Here is a 21,734-nt window from a genome sequence, read left to right as displayed (position 1 = left end):
ATTTATTGTTTTTTATTTTATTTTTTATTTTTGATCAGATAAATTAGACAATTCTCAAGTTTTAAATATTACAATACATCCACACTACACACTCATCCACACAACACTTAATGATTCCTTTTCAATACTCTCTGTATTCACCAAGGTTCAAATCTGGGTGCAGCGTATTAAGAAAAACATGATTGTAGTTAAATAACAATTTTGATTAATTCATATAAAAAACAACATAATTAGTAATGGCTTAGAGCTGTACTTTTTTCCGTTGGAAACCATATGTAGTAACCAAAGCAGCAGTATGTCATTGCTGTTGTCTGGCGAGGAATAAATATGATCAACAAGAAGAAAAAAATATTAGGAATAATTAGAAACATAAATTTTGAATCTGTACTATTTGGATTTTAACTGTCTAATTTTAGATTTTTGGATATGTAAATTTTTGTTGGTAAACTTTTATTGTCCCTTAAAAAAAGTAAAGAAATTAAAACATAGAACATACACCGCGGCCGTCATCACAATCTAACCTTTAGATTACATTGTATGGTACACAATATGATTTGATTAATCTAAATTGTATAAATTAGTAAAATTTACAAATGAAAAGTTTAAATATTATTAGGTCAATAATTTTCAGTGTGCCACTAAATAATCTAATAGTTACATCTTACTTTTGCTTTTCGCTAACATGTACACTTTAGGTGAGCAAAATAAGTACAGGTCAATTTTTTTTCTTAATATATTAATAAATTAATTGCTTAATTTAAATTTTATTTTATCACTCTCTATAATTATTATTTGGAATTTCAACAGAGTTTTACAAAACAATATTTTATAACAAACTTGTGTTGTATTTACCAAAAAAGATAAAGGCTATTAAATTAGATGAAAAATAACGAAAATAAATAAATAAATAAATAAAAGTTGGAACTTGGAAGCGTTTAACTTCCAAGGTCTCCACTTTTGGCAATATTCTATTAGGAGTTGACACTTTGGCAATATTCTATTTCATTCCCTTCTTTCCCCTCTTTTTAATTGTAAAAGAAATGGCAGCGTTTACTTAAAAATAGCAAGATATTTATCCTGAAAAGGGATTATTTTAAATTGTTTTCAGTTAATGGACACCCACCACAAATATGTGTCAGTTCTAACTTAAACAAAGTTATCACAGTATACTTTTTTGCATTTTCTCTCTTGGTAAAAACACAAGTATCTTTTTAAGCTATTTTTTTTTTATATGAAAAAAAATTATGTGTAATTCATCATCATGGATCATTGCTGTATTTTTCTTGAATATGGATTATTATTTTTTTTTAAATTTTGAGTAACAAATCGGACTCTCAGATTTAGGGGAATAGAAAAATCTGAAGGTCAGATTTCATAAGATTACAAATCTGACCCTCAGATTTGTATTTTTTTTTTAAAAAAATTTAAACTATAAATCTAACCTTCAGATTTGTGGTTATTAACAAAAACAAAAAAAATAAAACACCTGGTCAGATTTGTGATATCCATATAAATAAAAAACACACAAAATTCCCACTTTATTCAAAAACACCACCTTCTACCCCCATATTAAAAATACAAAACGATCTTTTTACCGAAGACAATTTTATTCTAAAATTTAAGATTTTGTGTTAAAGTCAAATTCATGTATTTATGATGGAGTAAGCACAATATTCTCCTGAGGTAGTAAAGAACATATTTTAGTTAAAAAAATTTTTGGGAGAAAATATTTATTATGTTAGTGCTACTAATGAAGTACTCAAATGAATTAACCTAGATTTGCATCTTACTCTAACATAAAGATTACTCTTCTCACTAATCTATCTCCGTGTAACTACTTAGAATATCATAAACAAACAATATTACAATACAATTAATAGGAAAAATGAAGAAGGAATAATATTCAACATGGAGAATAGTAGAATAATACACAAGGTTTTAATCTGAGAATCATGACCCTATGTTGCTATAGCTAGTTAATCAATAATCAATAATCAATTCACTCAATACATCCCATTCCCAAGCAGAAAATTGAGCTATTGATACAGCTACTACTGGGAATCTCAAATTAACACTATAAAGGATTCAGAATTTAGAAATTTAGAATTTCTTTTTTCTTGTTTATTCAGCTCTACTAGGAAGCTCACAATAACAATACCTAATCAAACCTTTAGCATGAATGACATTTATTTACAAGATAGGCGCATATTCAATGTGATTTCATTGCTTGGAACCTTGGCATCATACCCTTGTAACATCTGCGGCTCGGGATGGCGAAATTTGTGCCCCGGATTCGAGTTTCTTTATTAGCAACTTCCCCCAAAGACCTTTATTTACAGCTATTTCTCGTCTCTAGTAGATTGTTGTAAGAAAACATGTTGTAAATTAAGGTCCATCTTGTTGAACAAGAGATTTGCAACTGCTCTATCGACAATGTTTGTCTCTGATTCCATTGGTTCCTTTTCCTCAGACCTAAACATAATGTTGTAACCACTTGAAATTTGCTTGGACAGAGATAAAACATTGTTCAATGTGGAGACTACCATTATCCAGAATAGTTTTTATTGTTTATCACCACTACTCTACTCTGATCATGGTTTTAAATTGCAGCTACGGTTGCGGGGGCACTGTGGACAAAAAATTGTGGCAGAACATGATAGTGCTGCAATTGCTGCTGCAATGCCGATGCAGTGAACACCACAACAGCAATTTTTCAGCCACAATTGCACCTATGCACAGCAATTTAAAACCATGGTTCTGACTTTACAATTAAACCAAACTGTCATCATATCAGGGTTTTTTTTTTTATCAACTATTAAATAGAATAATAATTCGAAGGTAAAAAAAGAATGAAAAAGATAAAGCTCAATCATAGTTCATGCTGAACACTTAAGTACCTTACCAAGTGTCTTTTTAACGAGTTTCACTTATGTCTTTTATTCAAATAAAAAACAAAAATGTAAAAGTAAATCTCTCTATGTTTTGGATATACCTTAAATGGTTGGCAGATGATAACATCATGAATTTAAGGCGTATAAGAACATAACAGAAAGGCAGAACAACCAAATCAAATACCTCTCGGTTAAACCGTGAACTGCCTGTGGTATTGCCTTTACCATATAGAGATCTTGATTCTGATTCTCTCCTGCAGCCTGTTGTTTTGTATTTCGGGCAAGACGGTTCAAAGCATCTCGGAAACAAATCCGTGTCTTCTCATTGAACTGGTCATAGCAAAAGGAAAACAAAACAAATCAGCAACATGCATTATTCATTATTTCATCCGATCAGACGCCATTGATTTCAGTTTACCTGCACAATAACTGTCTCAAGATTCTGAAGTATAGATTCCTCAAGAGAGAACTGCTCATCCATGGTCTCATCTCTACTGCACCACTCGAAAGCATCCAACTCCTCGAACATAGGTTCCTTGAAGAGAAAGAGATACAATTAGTTGCTTAAAGCCTTAAAGTGAAATTATGTAAATATGATAAACCATACATATATTCTCTTTTCTCTTCTGTCTATACCAAGAAGGATGGAACATTCATTTAAGTACATCGCAAGTGGCAAGGGATAGGTCAGACGGTGCAAGAATATTTGTATTCTCAGCAAAAATCAAAGATCGAAAGGATGTCTTGAAAAGAGAATAATCTTAACTCTGTCTCAAATCATAGCTTCTCCAAGCATGAAAATATGAATGTGATATTCAACATTGGAAAACACAATGCCTTTTAATTTTCAAGTCCATAGGTGCAGTCATCGAATCTTGGTTGAACATATATGAATATATAAAATACAAAAAGTACTAGTGTGGCATGTATTTAACCCAAACTACTGCAAAACAATTAATAAACAAGTGAGGTACCCAAATTACCAAATGAAACATCATTTTGCTAACAAAATTACCACGGAAACATAAAAATTCAAATCCTTAATAGAAACTTTCCTCCCTTTAGGTCAATTTGTCAAATAAGTATAAGCCATTTGGGTATACTAGGAAAATATTTGCTCTTCCATTCGAGTCAATAATTTCTATCTTATCAAGCAAAGTGTTACAACACTTTTCAACTACTAGTCAAGAGGTGATTATCACCTCTACATCGAGACAATCCTTAGATTCTGAGTCACATGGAACAAACGTTGAAGCCTCAAAATCTTTCTGCAATTGATCTGTCGAAAAGAAGCATATTTTTTCAGGTATTTTGTTCAAGTGTTCATCCACATATAATAGATAACTTTCAAAGTTACTTGATACATTAAATTAATATCTAGTAAAGAATCATCACCAGGTATATTGCAGCAACATTTTTCAGGGCACAAGAAAAATGACTTCTGTGAGTTTTCAACACAGGGAGGACCTTCAAATAGAGAATCCCTGCAATATGCAAAATAAGAGATGATGCTGTAAGAAAACAAATAATCATTTCGAACTGAATATTTCTGTCCTATCATAATGAAGTGAACATTGAACGTCTCTGTCGAGTTACATGTGATAATGCAATGAGAAGTGAAAAATTAAAGCCTTTCCACAACAGAATGATTAAGGAAAATGGGAGCTCTTACCATGCCATAACAGGTTCATGCTTATACAGTTCTGGGAACCATAAGTATGATTGTGTTAGTCCACATTGGCTCCCAGGATAAAGATAAATTTGGCGAAATTTGGAATGCAACAAAAACACCACAGAGCAATTCAATTTGAACTAGTTAAAGCATGTCACAGAATCTAGATGATTAGTCCCAGAGGTTACGCTTATACACAAAAATGTCATCAATCTGTTCAAAACTTGATAGGTCCTGAAGCTCATAATTAGGCTCGTTGTGCGAAAATGCCATTTGTTGAGAAGGTTGTGGTCCACATACACTTGAACTATCCTGCTGAGAAGCTCCGAGATCAATCTTTTCAATGAAATATTTATCAATGTAACTGAATTCCACCTCTCTTGCATTAGGGGCACTTAATTCCCATCTCGACCAATTCTCTGGTGAACATGCATTGAATAAATCTTCATCTTTGGGAAGAATAAAATCATGAATGCCATGACCATCGTAGCAATCCATAACAAATACTCTGTAGAGTGTTCATAAGTGCAAAGATTAGCCAGTTAAAAAATTGTCTTTATAAATGGAATCATGAAAATATGGACTTCTAGTCTCCAAAAACTTGTGGCACTGACAATCAATACCATAAAAGGAAGGTTTTAATTACTCTGTTAATCCCTATAATTTCACTGAATTTTCAATTAGATCCCTATACTTTTTTTTCTTTTCGATTGAGTCTCTATACCATATCAGATTTTGAAATTAAGTCCCTACTGTGATAAAAATACTGGAATTAACGGAATATTCCGTTAAGCAAAACGAATATGCCTAACACTTGACTGAATATTCTATATAGTTTAACAGAATATTTCATTCATTTCAACGTTTTTGTCACGGTAGGAAATTAGTTACAATATCTGATATGGTATAAGGACCTAATTGAAAAGAAAAAAAAGTATAGAGACCTAATTGAAAATTCGATGAAACTATAGATACCAACAGAGTAATTAACCTAAAAGGAATTAATGCGCAAGCAGCTCCTACTAAAAGGGGGATTTTTGGGGCATTTTGTCAAATGTTCATATTTGGAGGATTATTGGTGTATTTCTTTCTTTAGTGTACTAAATTATCAACACCATAAATCCTATGTTCCTTCTACATGCTAAATATACAAATTTCATTATCAAACCTACAAGATTTCATCTCTAGTGTCATAGGAAAAGGTGGCAGACTCCAACTTTTAGAACCCAAAAGTCATGAATGTAAACTTAATTGGGTATACTTGATAATTTTGGATTAAGCTAGTTATATAACATTCTTATAAAAAAATTATATTTTTATGATAGATCCATCACTCTATTCTTTTTTATGTTGAAAATTATTAAATTAAAAATATGTTTCATGAAAAGCTTACACTCCAAAACATAGCACGATACTCCATTCATGATAGTAAAACTGAGAGAATCAAGGTTTAAAAACTAAAAATCTTTTAACGGAATTCAAAAGCAAACAACAAAAGGAAACGAATGGAAATAAAAATGACAGAATAAATCAAGGGAGAGAAAAAAAAATAAATTAAGAGAAAATCGATGAAACAAAAAAAAACCTAAAAACCACATAACTCTCCTATCGTCATAATTTCCAAAGAATCCTCTTTGAACAGAAAACATATTTTAAATATAAGATTGATTCCAAAGACTTACCCGCAGAGAATGATAGAAAATAAAGAGAACTATAGTTGATGAAAGTTGAAAGGTAATAGAGACAGCTGAAGAAAAGTGTAGTGTCAGCAATGAACTTCAGAGTGTTTTCAGCACGCAAAACAGAGGCGGCTCTGGTTTTATGGACTGGCTACGGTAACTTGTAAGAATTTTTTAGGCACATATATATCAAAAGTCGAAGGTTGAATTAGGAAATGTTCAATTCTTTTTTTTATTATTATTAATAGCATATGACACAATATAGGACACGTGAATTTAAAATATATATAAAGTATTTTAAATAAATTATAATAATATTTTAATATTAAAATATAAATNTATTAAAATATAATTAAACACAGCTGGTGTTCAAAATGAAAATGTTTCCAACATATAAAAATGATAACCTAGTAAAGTGTCCTGCTTCTTAATCAAGTCCATTCCTAAAATTTTTTAATGGAATACTTTAATTTTTATTAAATTTTGATCATTAAATTAATTTTTAAATTTTTATTACGTTAAATAAATAAATTCTCATAACAGATTATTTACTAAAAAAAAATTTATATTAAAATTTAAAAAAATTTTAGAAACTGATATCTTTTTATCAAATAAATTATGTGAGTCAATGTCTAATATTTTATTAAAATTTGACATAAAAATTGATATAACTAATAAAATAAAATATTAAAAATTAATTTAGTAATTGAAAATTGTAAAGGTTTAAACTGTCCCACACAAACTTTTTCGAAAACTACTTTGGTATATTGATTTTTTTAAGAAAAGAATATAGTCTTCTTTCTCTACCTTTTTTTATTATTATATTTTTACATAAATATATTTTAAAGAATTACTGAACATGTGTTTTATTGTCAAATCAGTATATTTTGTTTAAAATTTTCATTATCAATTTAAGTTATGATAACAATCTTAAATATTAAAAATTGTGTTATTTATATTACTTTCAGCACACTTTTTACATTTATAATAAACATGAATTATTTCTAGAATTTTTTTTATTTTAAAACGATTTAAAATATTATAGAAGTATAGTTTTTTATATATTTTTAAATAAATAATGTTATATATCCAAAACTTTTTATAAATTAAGTTTAATCAAGATAAGACTTAGAACAATGCTATTGATAACTAATTTTTATTGATATTAAACTAATTTAATTGAATTTGATTAATAAAAAAATTTAGATATATAATATTGTTTTTTTAATTATATTTTATTTGTATATATTTGTACTGTAAGAATATTTGAGGCCAATCAATTTTTATTTATAAAATAAAAATAACAAAATGAGAAGTACATCATATTTAAGAAGCACATGGTAACTGGTAGTGCCGTAGTGCTAAGATATGCAAAGTATTGATTTTCTATTTCCATCTCTATCCCTATTCCCTCTAAGGAGTTAAAAAGCAGGAAACACTTGTAAGAAAAGCAAAAGGCGAAAGATAGGGACTTGTTATATAGTTTGTGGCGGAGAATGCTTTGGTTCTGAGACTTGTGGCCTCAAAGCGCTCTACCTAAATCTGTAATCTCAGTGGCACACGTTGCAATACTTCGTCACTGTCTCATTGACTCATTCATTGCTACGTAGGTTGTTTTCATCGCAATCGCTTATATTCAAAATTCAAATTGGAATAGTTTTTTTTCCTCTTTTGGGAAATACGGCTTCTATTAAGACAAAAGAAATTTAGGGATAAAGTTTAAGGATGAGATATTAAATGCTTAACTATTCATTAATTTTCATGGTATTTATCTTCCATAATAATAATAATAATATTAATAATAATAATAATAATGGAATGTAATTTTTTTCTTTTAATAGTTTGGTCCATTGTAGTTTGATTCTTCTTGTAACCATAATTTCAGTTTGATTTTAAGGATTTTTTATTAATAAATTATATATCATATATTAATGATTTTTGGTTAAAATCAGAGTGAGACTTTGATATTTAATTTGAACATTAAATTTATTTATTTATTTTTATTGGAAAGAGACTTTTTATTTTTTTTTTCTTTCATAACTGGGTAAAATATTAATAATAGTATCCGGAATTTTTTATTATTGAAAAAATAATTTTAAAATATATAATCAACAAATAAGGACTCTAAAAATTAAAAAAACGTGACAAAAATAACAAGATATTAAATATATATTTTCAAAAATAAATTGAATATTATTTTAATAATTTATCTTTTACAAATTTAAACATAAATTATCTTTTAAAAAATATACAAATGTCTTTTGAAGTAATTATAAACAAATTTTACAATCTTTTACTAATGATCAATCTCTTAAAGACACTAAATAAAATATAAAATGTATTCATATTTAATCCTTTTGTTTCATTATAAAAATCTTAATCAAGACTCAAATTTAGTTATACTCCAATACTTCAGAGCACATGTTGAGTTGTAAAAGTTATGACTTTAGCAATAATGCTTTTCGTATTGAGGAAAGGAAAGTGACACTTACCCATTTACACTGTCATCCGCACGAGGGCTTTACCAATAAAGACTAAACCCTCGTTGTACCCTTCCTCGTATATTATCGGATTACATGAAAAATAGTTTCTTTTCTAAGAAACTACATATAATAAGCTCAAGGAGTAGAGAAAAGCTGCCTATGATCAGGCTCAGTTTCTTTTCTTGGATTCCTTTTCAATGGAGTTAAGACTCAAACTAGTCTTCTAAAAAAAAATTAAGCTTCGTTATAGGGAAAAGAAACAAAAAGAGAGGGATTACTACAGAAAATGATAATTAAATTTAGAGATTAGAATTTTTAATTTTGATTTAGAAATTAAATTGTATCATAAAAATTTATTAATTCATGTCAGCTAGCTGTTACCTACCAACGTGTTACAGAGGAGTTCAAATCAATTTTTCAATAGCGCTAGATAGATAAAATGTGTAGGAAGAACTAATCTGAATCTCAGAGTACAATTTCAAAAACAAATATAGATAATTATTAATTTTAAAAACTATTATAAATCTCAAATATAATTTCAGGGATCATTTTGAGACTTAACTCTTGAACAATAACCTTGATTGTCTGCCAGATATTCACACAATATTCGAACATGCCAAGGCTTTCCATGAAGCTGACCAATTGCAAAATAGTACATCAAGTCTGTGTGAATTATTATCAATATTTACAGTGTTATTGTTTTTCATATATAAATTTTAATTTGTTATTTTTTCCATCAACTTTTGTAACCCAATAGTGGCATAAGAGTTTTGGGATCTTAATCTTCTGTTGCAAATGGATAAACTAGTGTTAAGACCATTGCAACAAAATTTAATATAAAAAATTTAGTGAAAATATTTTTTCTCTTTGAAAACTAAAAATTAAGACAATTTGAAAAAGGAAAAATGCTTAGAATCCATAGAATGTAGACTCAAAAATTCTGTTATCAATTTATACGTGGTTATAGCAGATTTTATATCATTGAGAATTTCAGAGAAAAAAACAACAACAAAGGAAATTTGTGATGTATTCACTTTATGAAACACAGATACTACGACACGCGAATTCTAAAAAGTTGGTGGACACAGGGACACGCATATATTATTAATATAATATATTCATTAATATTAAATTAAAAAGTATTTTCAAAAACAACCATATAATATGCATTTTTTCTTAAAGTATATAGATATTCAAAAGATAAAATCTTAAACTCTTATGTTTTAATAGAGTTAGCAAAAATTTTGTACATCACATGTATACCAAAAAAGTTATCTAAAGTCATACTATTTCTTCATCATATATGGTTGATATCTTCGTCATTAGAAAAAGTCACTCTTTTTAACTCCGGTTCATCAAGAGAAAGGTGAACAACTTCAAGAACACCATTTTTCTTCATCAATTGGTGAAAAAACAGCTCCAACAATATCCCACATCATAGTTTCTCCTTTATTGTATTGTGGAGTTTTCTTAAAATAAGACGAAAATTGGTATGGACAAATATTAATTTTTTTGCACGTTGAGACTTCAACTTGTTTTTTTTAAGGGAATGGAGAAAAGAATAAGTGCTCCAATTCCTTTCACAATAAGAAGATGAAGATGATTGTCCTAGTAGCCTAAGAGTAATTGGTTGAAGAAATTTTATTTTAACACCATGAATTAGCCACCAAGATTTTGCATTGGTTATGCCTCTATCATTCAATGAGTCATAATCATCAAAGACACCTCTACCATCAGAAAAATTTGCAAATCCAATGTTTACTTTTTACTTCTCTTCTTCATCAAGAAAATACCTCTTCAAATATTTAACTCTCTGGTTAGTGATCTCAATATCTTGAAGAGGAGAAACTCGTGTAGGATCTTCTCTCAACCATTGGTGGCTATAATATCTATATAATTAGAGGTTAAGTAAAAATTAGTAATAATTCAATTATCTTCATGATGAACGGATATTTTATACGCTTTTTGACATTATTTTCATATAATTTTTGTTATGTTTTGTTTAAGTTTTATTATGTTTTCATAGGTTTTAGTGATAAATTCACATTTTTTTATTCTACTTTAAGTTTGTGTGTTTTATGGTGATTTCAGATATTTTCTGGCTGAAATTGAGGAGTTTGAGCAAAAGTTTGATTCAGAAACAGAGAAAAGACTGCAGATGCTGTCAAGATCTGACCTCCGTGCACTCGAAGGAGCTTTTCTAGAGCTATAGAAGTCCAAATGGCGCGCTCTTAATGGCTATGAAAAGCTAACATCTAGGGCTTTCCAGAAATATATAATAGTTTATAAATTGCTTCGAAAATAAAGGCCCAAAACTGGTGTTCAACGCCAGCCACTTACCTTATTCCTGGCGTTGGACGCCCAAAAGGGAGCAGTTGGCATCCAACGGCCAAAAGGGAGTCCCTAGCCAGCGTTCAATGATGCGTGAGCATCTTTCTTATCTTTTTCTAGTGAATTTGTATTTAAATTGTTGAGTTTAATCAAGAATTAATTATCTTTTAGCTACTATGGATGCTACTTTGAGTCTTGTGCAATTCTATTTATTTCAGGTAGCATTCGACTTGATTTGATGGAGTTTCTGTAGCACAAGAATTAAAGGAGATAACAGTGAGGAGCGACGCGTGCGCGTGATTTGGAGCTTTCCATGGCGACGCGTGCGCGTGATTTGAAGATTTGCACCGGACACGTGGGCGTATTTGACGTGTACGTGTGATATGCGAAGAAGACCATCGACGCGTACGCGTGACTGACACGTATGCGTGACATGCGCCACGTGCAGAAAACGCTGGGGGCAATTTCTAGGCTGTTTTTGACCTAGTTTTCGGCCCAGAAAACACAGATTAGAGGATGCAGAATAGAGGACTCAGAAGAACACTTCCCGTTACTTCCCAAGTTAAGCATGGACTCTACGAAGCAAGTGGTCCCCATCCATCAATTGAAGACTTGCTGATTATTTATTTAATTCTGATTTAAAACTTTATTTTTATCTTTAAATTAGGAAAATATATTATTTTAGTTTTGAGAAATTAGATTTTAAATTTATTAGGATTAGATATAAAAGGGAAAAGAAACTTCCTTTTTTAAAAAAAAACATTAGTTAACTTTTCATTCCACCTCAGCCCAATTTACAATCCTAGTTTTCTCTCTGAACCATGAACAACTAAACCTCCACTGTTAAGGTTAGGAGCTATGTCTATTGTATGGATTGATATTATTATTTTTCTATTTTAATTCATGTTTGATTTATATTTCAAAAATTGTTTTCGTTCTTTATTTTATGAATTTGGGTGGAACGGAAGTATGACCCATGTTCTAATTGAGTTCTTGTATAACTTGGAAAAGCTCTTTACTTGGAAAATCTCTTTAATTGAACAACAGCTTGAAAACAATTTCTCCTAAATTTTAATTATTTGGATTTAACGGGATACGTCATATATAATCCTCTTATTTTTGGATAATTAGAATTTTTGTGGCATATAAACTAGAAATTAAACTTCACCCTCTAATTGGAAGTAATTGACTAAGGAATTGGCGATTGTTGAAAGTTAGAGGAGACTAGAAAGGTCTAAGGAATTAGGGTCTAATCACATATAGTTTGCCATGAATTGAATCTAGCATGATTAAAATAGTTAATAAGAAAAGTCAATCAGGAAAATAGATATCTCTAAAGCCTTAATTGTTTTCTCCCATATTTTATTCCCAACTTATTCACCTGTCTGTCTTCAAACTCTGAATTAACTGTTTAATGCTTTTGAACACTCAAACACTATTTTTTGTTTGCCTAAGTAAGTAGTTTAACCAAGCATAGTTGCTTAGTCCTTCAATCCTCGTGGGATCGACCCTCACTCACCTGAGGTATTACTTGGTACGACCCAGTGCACTTGCCGGTTAATTTGTGGGTTGTAAATTCCGCACCATTCAACGCCCCTAAGGGGTACTAACTCGTGGAGACACTCAAAGCTCAGCCCAAACACTCATCAAGTGGGCTCCAGAAGTGGATTTTTGCACTACAAGACTAGTTTATATAATTTCTTTAATTCTTAATTAGCAGATTAGTATATATACAACAAAGATCACCCTTGTTAGGGATCTTTTCCCACTTTACACATTTTTTATTGTACTTTTCGAACAATATGAGTCACTAACCTCCCTAGATTAAGGTTAGGAGCTCTGCTGAGTTTCATGGATTAATAATATTATTGTTCTAGTTCAATATGTTTGATTCTATTCTCTTATGCATTCTCATCCTTCATCTTATGAATTGAGGGTGACCCATGACAATCACCCTTGTTCTACATGGGTTCCGTGCGAGTCCTGATCTGGATAGTATTAAACCAAAGCTAGAGATTACATTGCGGATTCCAATAAAGTACCTAGGCAACTTTGGATACGTAACATGAAATCCTGTTGACCGTCAGTAAGTGAGGTCTCTGTGGCACTAAGGCTAGAGTCTGAGAAGCAGCATTCCCTGATTCAAAAGATCTGCCTTCTCTGTGGCACCTTGAGTAGGATCATGAAGGGGAGTGGATTGCTTAGAGCTTCATCTTCTTCTACAGTGAGAAACCAAGAGGTGGCTTGATGAGAGGACATGAGTCACTTGCAACATGGTGGATTGCTGCAGTGGAGGAGGTTAACTTGATGAGAGGACATGAGTTAATCACTTACAGTTGCCATTGAATGAATCAGAAAGTTATTAAAGCAGATAGTAAGAAAATTAATCCGGAAAGACAAAGCATCTTTGAAGCCTCAACTGTTCTCATACCATTGATTTCACACCTATCTAGCAACGTTTTATTTATTTATCTGGTTTATGCGTTTTCTCGTGACAACTATATTTTCTATCCGCCTAACTAAATCTGCAAGGTAACCATTGCTTGCTCAAACCAACAGTTCTCGTGGAATCGACCCTCACTCACCTGAGATATTACTTGGACAACCCGGTATACTTGTCGGTCTATCTATACGAAACGTGAGGAGTCAATTTTGTGCACCAAATTTTTGGCGCCGTTGCCAGGAATTGTTCAGATTTGACAAGCTACCGGATTATCTTGTTACTTAGATTAGGTACTTTTTATTATTTTGTTTTGTGTCTTTTGTTTTCTCTTCAAAAAATTTTCAAAACCTTTTATTTTCTTTTGTTAATCTTTGTCTTTTATTTGAGTCTACTGTCAGTTCTTAAGTTTGGTGTCTTTTGTGTGTTCTTTATTTTCTTTGAATTTTCGAATTGTTCTTGAGTGTTCTTTGTGGTATTCAAGTTCTTCTTATTTCTTTTCTTGTTTTGATCTTAAAAACTTTTAAATTTGGTATCTTTTGGTGTTTGTTTTCTTAATTTTCATAAATTAGTGTCTTTTGATCAAAAAATTTTAAGTTTGGTGTCTTTTGGTTGTTTTTCTCTTTCTTCATTAATTCAAAAAATAAAAAATATATCTTTTTTATCTTTATTCATAAAAATTTCAAAAATTCCAAACAAAAATTCAAATTTTAATTTTCAAATTATTATCTTATCTTATCTTAAAGTCAAACTTTAAATTTTAAATCTTATCTTTTTAAATCTTTTCAAATCTTTTCTTTTAACTTCATCCTTTCTTATCTTATCTTTCTTTTAAATTTTAAAATTCAAAACTTTTTCAAACTTTATCTTATCTTTTTATCTTTCTTTAATTTTAAAAAATCCTATCTTATCTTATTTCAAATTCAAATTTTAAAAACTCAATTTCAAAATTCAAAATTTAAAATTTAAAATTTTAAAATTAAATCTTTTTCAAAAGTAAAATCTTTTTAATTTTTTAAAATCAAATCATTTTCAAATCTCCTATCTTATCTTAATTTCAAATCTTTCTTAATTAGTTACTTATTTTCTCTTTCTATCTTAATTTCAAATCTTTCTTAATTTCTCTCTTCTATTTTTGAAAACTTTCTTCCTTCTTCTCTCTCTTCTTTTTCGAAAATCACATATTTAGTTTTCAAATTTTTTTAATCAATTAGTTATCTAAGTCTTTAATTTTCTTTTCATTTTCAAATTCAATCAATAAATAAAAATATTTTAGTTTTAGTTTTCCTTTCTACCTCTTAAATCCAATCTCTCCTACCTTTCTTCACTATGAACCCAAATGGGAATGAACAATTCAGAAGAACTTTGGGGTCCTACATGGTCCCCACTCCTGATTTCTATGGGAGAAGTATCAGTATACCCCCCATTAGAATAAGCAATTTTGAGCTAAATTTTTAGCTCATTATTCTGGTGCAGCAAAACTGTCAGTACTTTGGACTTCCACAGGAAGAGCCTACTGAGTTTCTGGCAAATAATTTACAAATTACTGATACAATACACACTGAGGGAGAAGATTAAGATGTCTACATACTACTACTCCTTTCCTTTATTAGATAACCAACCTAAATCTAGCTTGAAAACATGAAAGCAGCTAGTAGACAAGTTTCTGAATCAATACTTTCTTCCAAGGAAGTTGACCCAGTTAAGACTGGACATCCAAGGCTTCAAGCAAGAGAATAATGAATCTCTTCATGATGCCTGGGGGAGGTATAGAAGAATGCTACAAAAATTCCCCACTAAAATATTTTTAGAATGGGTGCAATTAGACATCTTCTATTATGGCCTCACAGACATGGCTTGGATGTCTTTAGACCACTTTGCTGGTGGCTCTATACATATGAGAAAAACAATTGAAGAGGCTCACAAGTTTATTGAGACAGTTGCCATAACTAGCATCTGTACTCGGGTGATGAGACTTCCATAAAAGAGAGGTTAAGGCAATATCTACTGAATCTAACCCTCTAGAACAAAATGGCCCATTGACTCAGCAGCTACACGCCTTACACAGCAGTTGCTGGAATTACAAGAGGCTTTGCGAGAAATTCAGACTTCTAACAGGAATGTAAAAGCACAGCTGAGTCAAACTAGACAGCAATTATCTAAGCAGATAAAAGATGAATGTCAAGCAATCTAACTGAAGATTGGGAAAACATTGAACATCCAACCTCAGAACAACAGGAGACCAGGGGAAGAAAAGCCGACAGAGGATAACCAGACTGCTATCCAAGACACCTCTGAGGATGTTACATGCCCAAAGAGAAATGTCATTGGCGTTCAATGCCAAGAAGGGGTGCTTACTCCTGGCGTTGAACGCCCAAAAGGGGGCAACACTCTTAGCGCTCAATGCCAAGAAGGGATACCCACCCTTAGCGTTGAACGCCCACAAGGGAACAATGTTCCTGGTGTTGAACGCCAAGAAGGCGACAGTAAGGGCGTTGAACGCCCAACCAGAGATGGTCAGACACAGGCAAGTGCTGATAAGACCCTTCCTAAGCAAGCTACTAACCCCCTTTCCAATTCTGTAGGCATTCAGCCTACATTAACTAAAATTGATGAGTACAGGACCAAGATGCCATTTTTTCAGAAGCTCCGCCAAGCGAAAAAGGATAAACAGTTTGTTCACTTTGCGGATTATCTCAGGACACTTGAGATCAAGATCCCTTTTGTAGAGACTCTTGAGCAGATACCTTTTCATGACAAGTTCATGAAAGACTCTTAAGTCATAAGAAAGATTGGAGAGAGGTAGAAATAGTCCTCCTCACTGAAGAATGCAATGCAGTAATCCAAAAGATCTTAGAGAAACTCAAAGATCCTGGGACTTTATGATACCCTGCACCTTAGGGGATGCCTGCACAAAGATAGCCCTATGTGATCTTGGAGCAAGTATTAACTTAATACCTGCATCATTAATAAAGAGACTCTGTTTAACTCACGAAGTTAAACCAACCCGCATATGTCTTTCACTAGCTGATGGTTCTGTTAAACTTCCATCAGGCGTGATTGAGGACATGATTGTTAGGGTTGGACCCTTTGATTTCCCCACAGCCTTTGTCGTGCTGAAAATGGATGAGCATAAGAGTGCAACCCTCATTCTAGGAAAACCCTTTCTAGCTACAGGACAGACCCTCATTGACATTCAGAAAGGAGAAGTAACCCTAAGAGTCAATGAGGATGAGTTTATGCTAAATGCTGTCAAAGCCATGCAACATCCAGACACTCCAGAAGAGTGCATGAGTATTGATATCATTGATTCCCTGGTGGAAGAAGTGAATATGGCTGAAGGACTCGAAGAAGAGCTGAACGACATCTTTTATGATGCTCAGCCTGAGTTAGAGGAGCCAGAGGAAATAAGGGAACCTCTGAAAACTCCTAAAGAGGAGAACAAGCCTCCTAAACTCGAGCTCAAGCCATTACCATCCTCCTTGAAATATGCATTTCTTGGAGATGGAGATACTTATCCTGTGATTATAAGCTCTGCCTTATAGCCACAAGAAGAAAAAGCACTAATCCAAGTGCTAAAGACACATAAGACAACTCTTGGGTGTACAATAAGTGACCTTAAGGCCATTAGCCCAACCCAATGCATGCACAAGATCCTGCTGATGGGATGAGATAATTTATCCCATCTCTGACAACCCCTAGGTGAGCCCTGTCTAAGTGGTTCCCAAAAAGGGAGGCATGACAGTGGTTCATAATGAAAAGAATGAACTGATTCCTACGAGGACAATTACAGGGTAGCGTATGTGCATCAACTACAGGCGGCTCAATAACGCCACCAAAAAAGATCATTTTCCTTTACCATTTATAGACCAAATGCTGAAGAGACTAGCAAGTCATGTATTCTACTGCTTTTTGGATGGCTATTCAGGCTATAACCAAATTACAGTAAGTCCTCAGGACCAAGAAAATACAGCATTTACATGCCCATATGGCGTGTTTGCTTATAGGCGGATGCCATTTGGCCTATGCAATGCACTTGCCACCTTTCAGAGGTGTATGCTATCCATCGTCTCTGATATGGTGGAGAAGTTTCTTGAAGTATTCATGGATGACTTCTCCGTCTTTGGAGATTCATTTGAATCCCGCCTTGACCATTTAGCCCTAGTTCTTAAACGATGCCAAGAGACAAACATGGTTTTAAACTGGAAAAAATGTCACTTCATGGTGACTGACGAAATTGTTCTTGGATATCGGATTTCAAACAAGGGAATAGAAGTGGATCAAGCTAAGATGGAAGTAATTGAGCGATTACCACCACCCACTAATGTCAAGGGAATCATAAGTTTTTTGGGATATGCAGGATTCTACAAGAGGTTTATAAAAGATTTTTCTAAAATCGCAAAATTCTTGTGCAACTTACTAGCTACTAACACTCCATTTGTCTTTGATCAAGAATGTATGCAGGCCTTTAAGACTCTGAAAGCTAAGCTTATCACTGTGCCTGTCATCTCTGTACCCAATTGGGACCTACCATTCGAACTGATGTGTGATGCCAGTGACCATGCTATTGGTGCAGTTCTGGGGCAGAGACATGACAAGCTTCTGCATGTCATTTATTATGCCAGTCGTGTTTTAAATAACGCTTAGAAAAACTATACTGCCTCAGAGAAGGAATTACTTACAAAGGTTTATGCTATTGAAAAGTTCAGATCCTATCTAATAAGATCTAAGGTCATTATCTATACTGACCATGCTGCTCTTAAATATCTACTCACCAAGCATGATTCTAAACCCAGGTTGATAAGATGGGTATTTCTCCTGCAAGAGTTTGATATAGAAATTAGAAACAGAAAAAGGTCAGAAAATCAAGTGGCTGACTACTTGTATCGGATTGAACCAGTAGAAGGGACATCTCCTCCCTCTACTGAGGTGTCTGAAACCTTTCTGGATGAGTAACTCTTTGCTATCCAAATAACGCCTTGGTTTGTTGATATTGCAAATTACAAGGCAATAAGAATCATCCCCAAGGAACACAGTAAGCAGCAAGCCCGAAAACTCATTCATGATGCTAGATACTACTTGTGGGATGAACCATATCTCTTTAAGAGATGCTCGGATGGGATAATTCGCTGCTGTGTGTCTGAAGAGGAGGCACAGAAAATCCTTTGGCACTGCCATGGCTCCGATTATGGAGGACACTTTGGAAGTGAGCGAACAGCCACAAAAGTTCTCCAAAGTGATTTCTACTGGCCCACACTCTTTAAGGATTCTTGAGAGTTTGTCCGTCGCTGTGACAGTTACCAAAGGGCTGGCAATCTATATAGACTTCATGGGTCATTTCCCACCTTCATACTCAAACACCTATATCCTTGTGACAATAGATTATGTGTCAAAATAGGTTGAGACAATAGCATCACCCACGAATGACACTAGAGTAGCAATGAAGTTCCTTCAAAAGAATATCTTCAGTAGGTTTGGTGTCCCTCAGACACTGATCAGTGATGGAGAAACTCATTTCTGCAACAAACAGCTTGACTCTGTGTTGAACCGATATGGAGTTTGCCATAAAGTGGCCACCCCATATCACCCACAGACAAATAGGCAAGTTGAGGTGTCAAATAGAGAACTAAAAAAAATCCTGAAAAGGACGGTGAATACCTCTAGAAAGAATTGAGCAAGAAAGCTTGATGATGCTCTCTGAGCATACAGAACAGCTTTCGAAACCCCTATAGGAACGTCACCATATCAATTGGTATATGGGAAGGCGTGTCACTTGCCAGTGAAGTTGGAACATAAGACCTACTGGACAAACAAACTCCTAAACCTTGATGCAAAGGCAACAGAAGAGAAACGGTTGCTCCAGCTAAATGGGTTGGATGAATTTCGACTTGCTGCATTTGAAAATGCAAAGATCTATAAAGAAAGGGCCAAGAAGTGGCATGACAGAAAGATTTCTTCCAGAGTCTTTGAACCTGGATAGAGAGTTATGCTCTTCAATTCTAGACTGAAGCTTTTTCCTAGAAAGCTTAAGTCACGTTGGACAAGACCTTTCCGGATCACTAATGTATCACCCTATGGTCATATAGAACTCCAGTGCAATTACTCTGATAAACGATTTACTGTTAATGGCCAGGGAGTGAAACATTACTTGGGTGGTAAAATTGAGCAAGACAAATCCACCCTATTGCTGGCATGAGCGCAGTATCGTCAAACTAGTGATGTTAAAGAAGTGCTTGTTGGGAGGCAACCAAACTATATTTAAAGTTATTTCTATTTTTTATTAAGTTTATTTCAGTTATGTGAGTTTAATTTTTACCTTTATTTAAGTTTGTGATCATGTGCAGTAGTTAGAATAGAAACAAAAACAGTCAGAGCTGGAAATAGAACACCCTGGAGCAGGAACTTTGCTGGCGTTGAACGCCAGACAAGGGGGCCAGAGGGGTGTTGAACGCCCCTAAGAGGCAGCAAGACTGGCGTTCAACGCCACCCAGGGGATGCTGGTTGGGTGTTGAATGCCCTCAAGGAGTAGCAAACCTGGTGTTGAATGCCAGCCAAGGAGCACTGGCTGGGTGTTCAACGCCCTGAAGGGAGAAAGCAAGGCTGGCATTGAATGCCAGCCAGGGAGCACTGGTCGGGCATTCAACGCCCAGAGAAGAGCAACAAGATGGCGTTGAACGCCAGCCAAGAGGCACTGGCTGGGCGTTCAACACCCAGAGGGAGCACCAGCATGGTGTTGAACGCCATAATCAAGGCATTCTGGGCGTTCAAACGCCCAACACAGGTTAGGGAAGTTGTTGACTTTTTCAAATTTTATCTTTTCTAATTTTTATCTTTTCAATCATATCTTCTATACAATATTCTCTTAACCATCATATTTTAATTTCAAATTCTTTTCAAATTTAAAATCTTTTCAAATCTTTTTCAATTCTTTTTCAAATCTTTTTCAAAATTTCAAATCTTTTTTAATTCTTTTTCATATCTTTTAAATATTTTTCATACATTCTATCTTATCTTTTTATCTTTTTCATATTTTTTAATTTTAAAACTTATCTTTTTCTATCTTTTACTAAAGTATGAATCATATCTTCTTTATCTTTTATCTAATTAATTTCGAAAACCCACCCTTCCCTCCCTATATATATAACATTCGCCCCCACACACTCCTTCATCCACACTACTTTCAAATTCTTCTCATCCTCTTCGTTTTCTTTCTTCTCTTTTGCTCGAGGACAAGCAAACCTTTTAAGTTTGGTATGAAAAGAGCCTTGCCTTCTCACTCCATTCAAATTTCATGGCTCCAAAAAGTGGAAATCCCACTTCAAGAAGCAAGAAAGAAGACAACCAAACAGTTATTTTCAAACCTCCTAGATTTTACACAAAATAGCATGAAGACAATTATTACAAAATAATGTGTACGAGGATAGTGATCCCGAAAGCCAAATTCGAATTAAAAGAAGATGAATACCCGAAGATCCAAGAGCAAATTTGAAAGAGAGGCTGGGAGATCCTGGCTGACCCTGAGATCAATGTCGGAATAACAATGATCCATGAATTCTATGCAAATTTGTGGATGACAAATAAGCAAAAGAAAGATGGACAAGGATTCCATACTTTTCACACCATGGTACGAGGGAAGACTCTCTACTTTCATCTTGATAAGGTGAGAGAGATCTTCAAGTTACCTCCACAAACGGATGATCTAGAATCTTTTAATAGGAGGGTGGTGGCTAATCCACAGTTGGATCAGATTCTAGAAGACATATATCTGCCTAGAACTAAGTGGATCAACAACATAAAAGGTAATCCAAACCAACTGAGAAGAATAGATCTCAAACCAGTTGCTAGGGGTTGGTTGGATTTCATTGGGCATTCTATACTCCCTACTAGCAACCGCTCTGAAGTTACCATCAGAAGGGCAGTAACGATTCACTGCATCATGATGGGGAATGAGGTGGAAGTCCACCAACTGATCCCCTTTGAGCTGTACAAGGTTGCAAACAGGATGTCAACTCAAGTCAGATTGGTATATCCAAACCTTATTTTTTGCTTATGCAAGGAGGCTGGAGTTCTGATTAACAGAGACTCATTTATCCCAGTAGAAAGATCAATCACCAAGCAAGTGATGGAAAGCACCCAAGTACTAGCTGATCATCCCAAAAGAAAGACTCCTGAGCCTCTTCAGACGTAAGAGATCCCTCCAATTGAATATTGGACCCATTTGGAAGCATCTGTTGCACA

At 33.4% G+C, this 21,734-nt stretch overlaps 1 protein-coding gene across 2 annotated transcripts; it reads right to left on the bottom strand.

The window, feature by feature from the left end:
* Positions 1–1,846: 1,846 nt before the first annotated feature.
* LOC107462940 (protein LNK3) lies at positions 1,847–6,393 on the bottom strand. Of its 2 annotated transcripts, XM_016081629.3 has the most exons (7): positions 6,246–6,393; positions 4,760–5,071; positions 4,287–4,375; positions 4,094–4,170; positions 3,310–3,426; positions 3,076–3,221; positions 1,847–2,472 (listed from the first exon to the last, which is right to left on the bottom strand). In XM_016081629.3, exons 2-7 carry the CDS (start codon positions 5,059–5,061, stop codon positions 2,340–2,342), a joined length of 864 nt encoding a protein of 287 aa, XP_015937115.1. In that variant the 5' UTR covers positions 5,062–5,071; positions 6,246–6,393; the 3' UTR covers positions 1,847–2,339. The 2 variants fall into 2 exon arrangements, with proteins under 2 accessions (XP_015937115.1, XP_015937116.1); XM_016081630.3 differs by lacking the exon at positions 6,246–6,393 and having other exon boundaries at positions 4,564–4,900.
* Between the last annotated feature and the right edge of the window lie 15,341 nt (positions 6,394–21,734).

This window comes from Arachis duranensis, chromosome 8, assembly GCF_000817695.3.
Source record: "Arachis duranensis cultivar V14167 chromosome 8, aradu.V14167.gnm2.J7QH, whole genome shotgun sequence".
In the NCBI taxonomy this organism is placed as follows: domain Eukaryota; kingdom Viridiplantae; phylum Streptophyta; class Magnoliopsida; order Fabales; family Fabaceae; genus Arachis; species Arachis duranensis.
The sequence above is the reverse complement of the archived record's forward strand: the minus strand, read 5'-3'. Positions and strand labels throughout refer to the sequence as shown.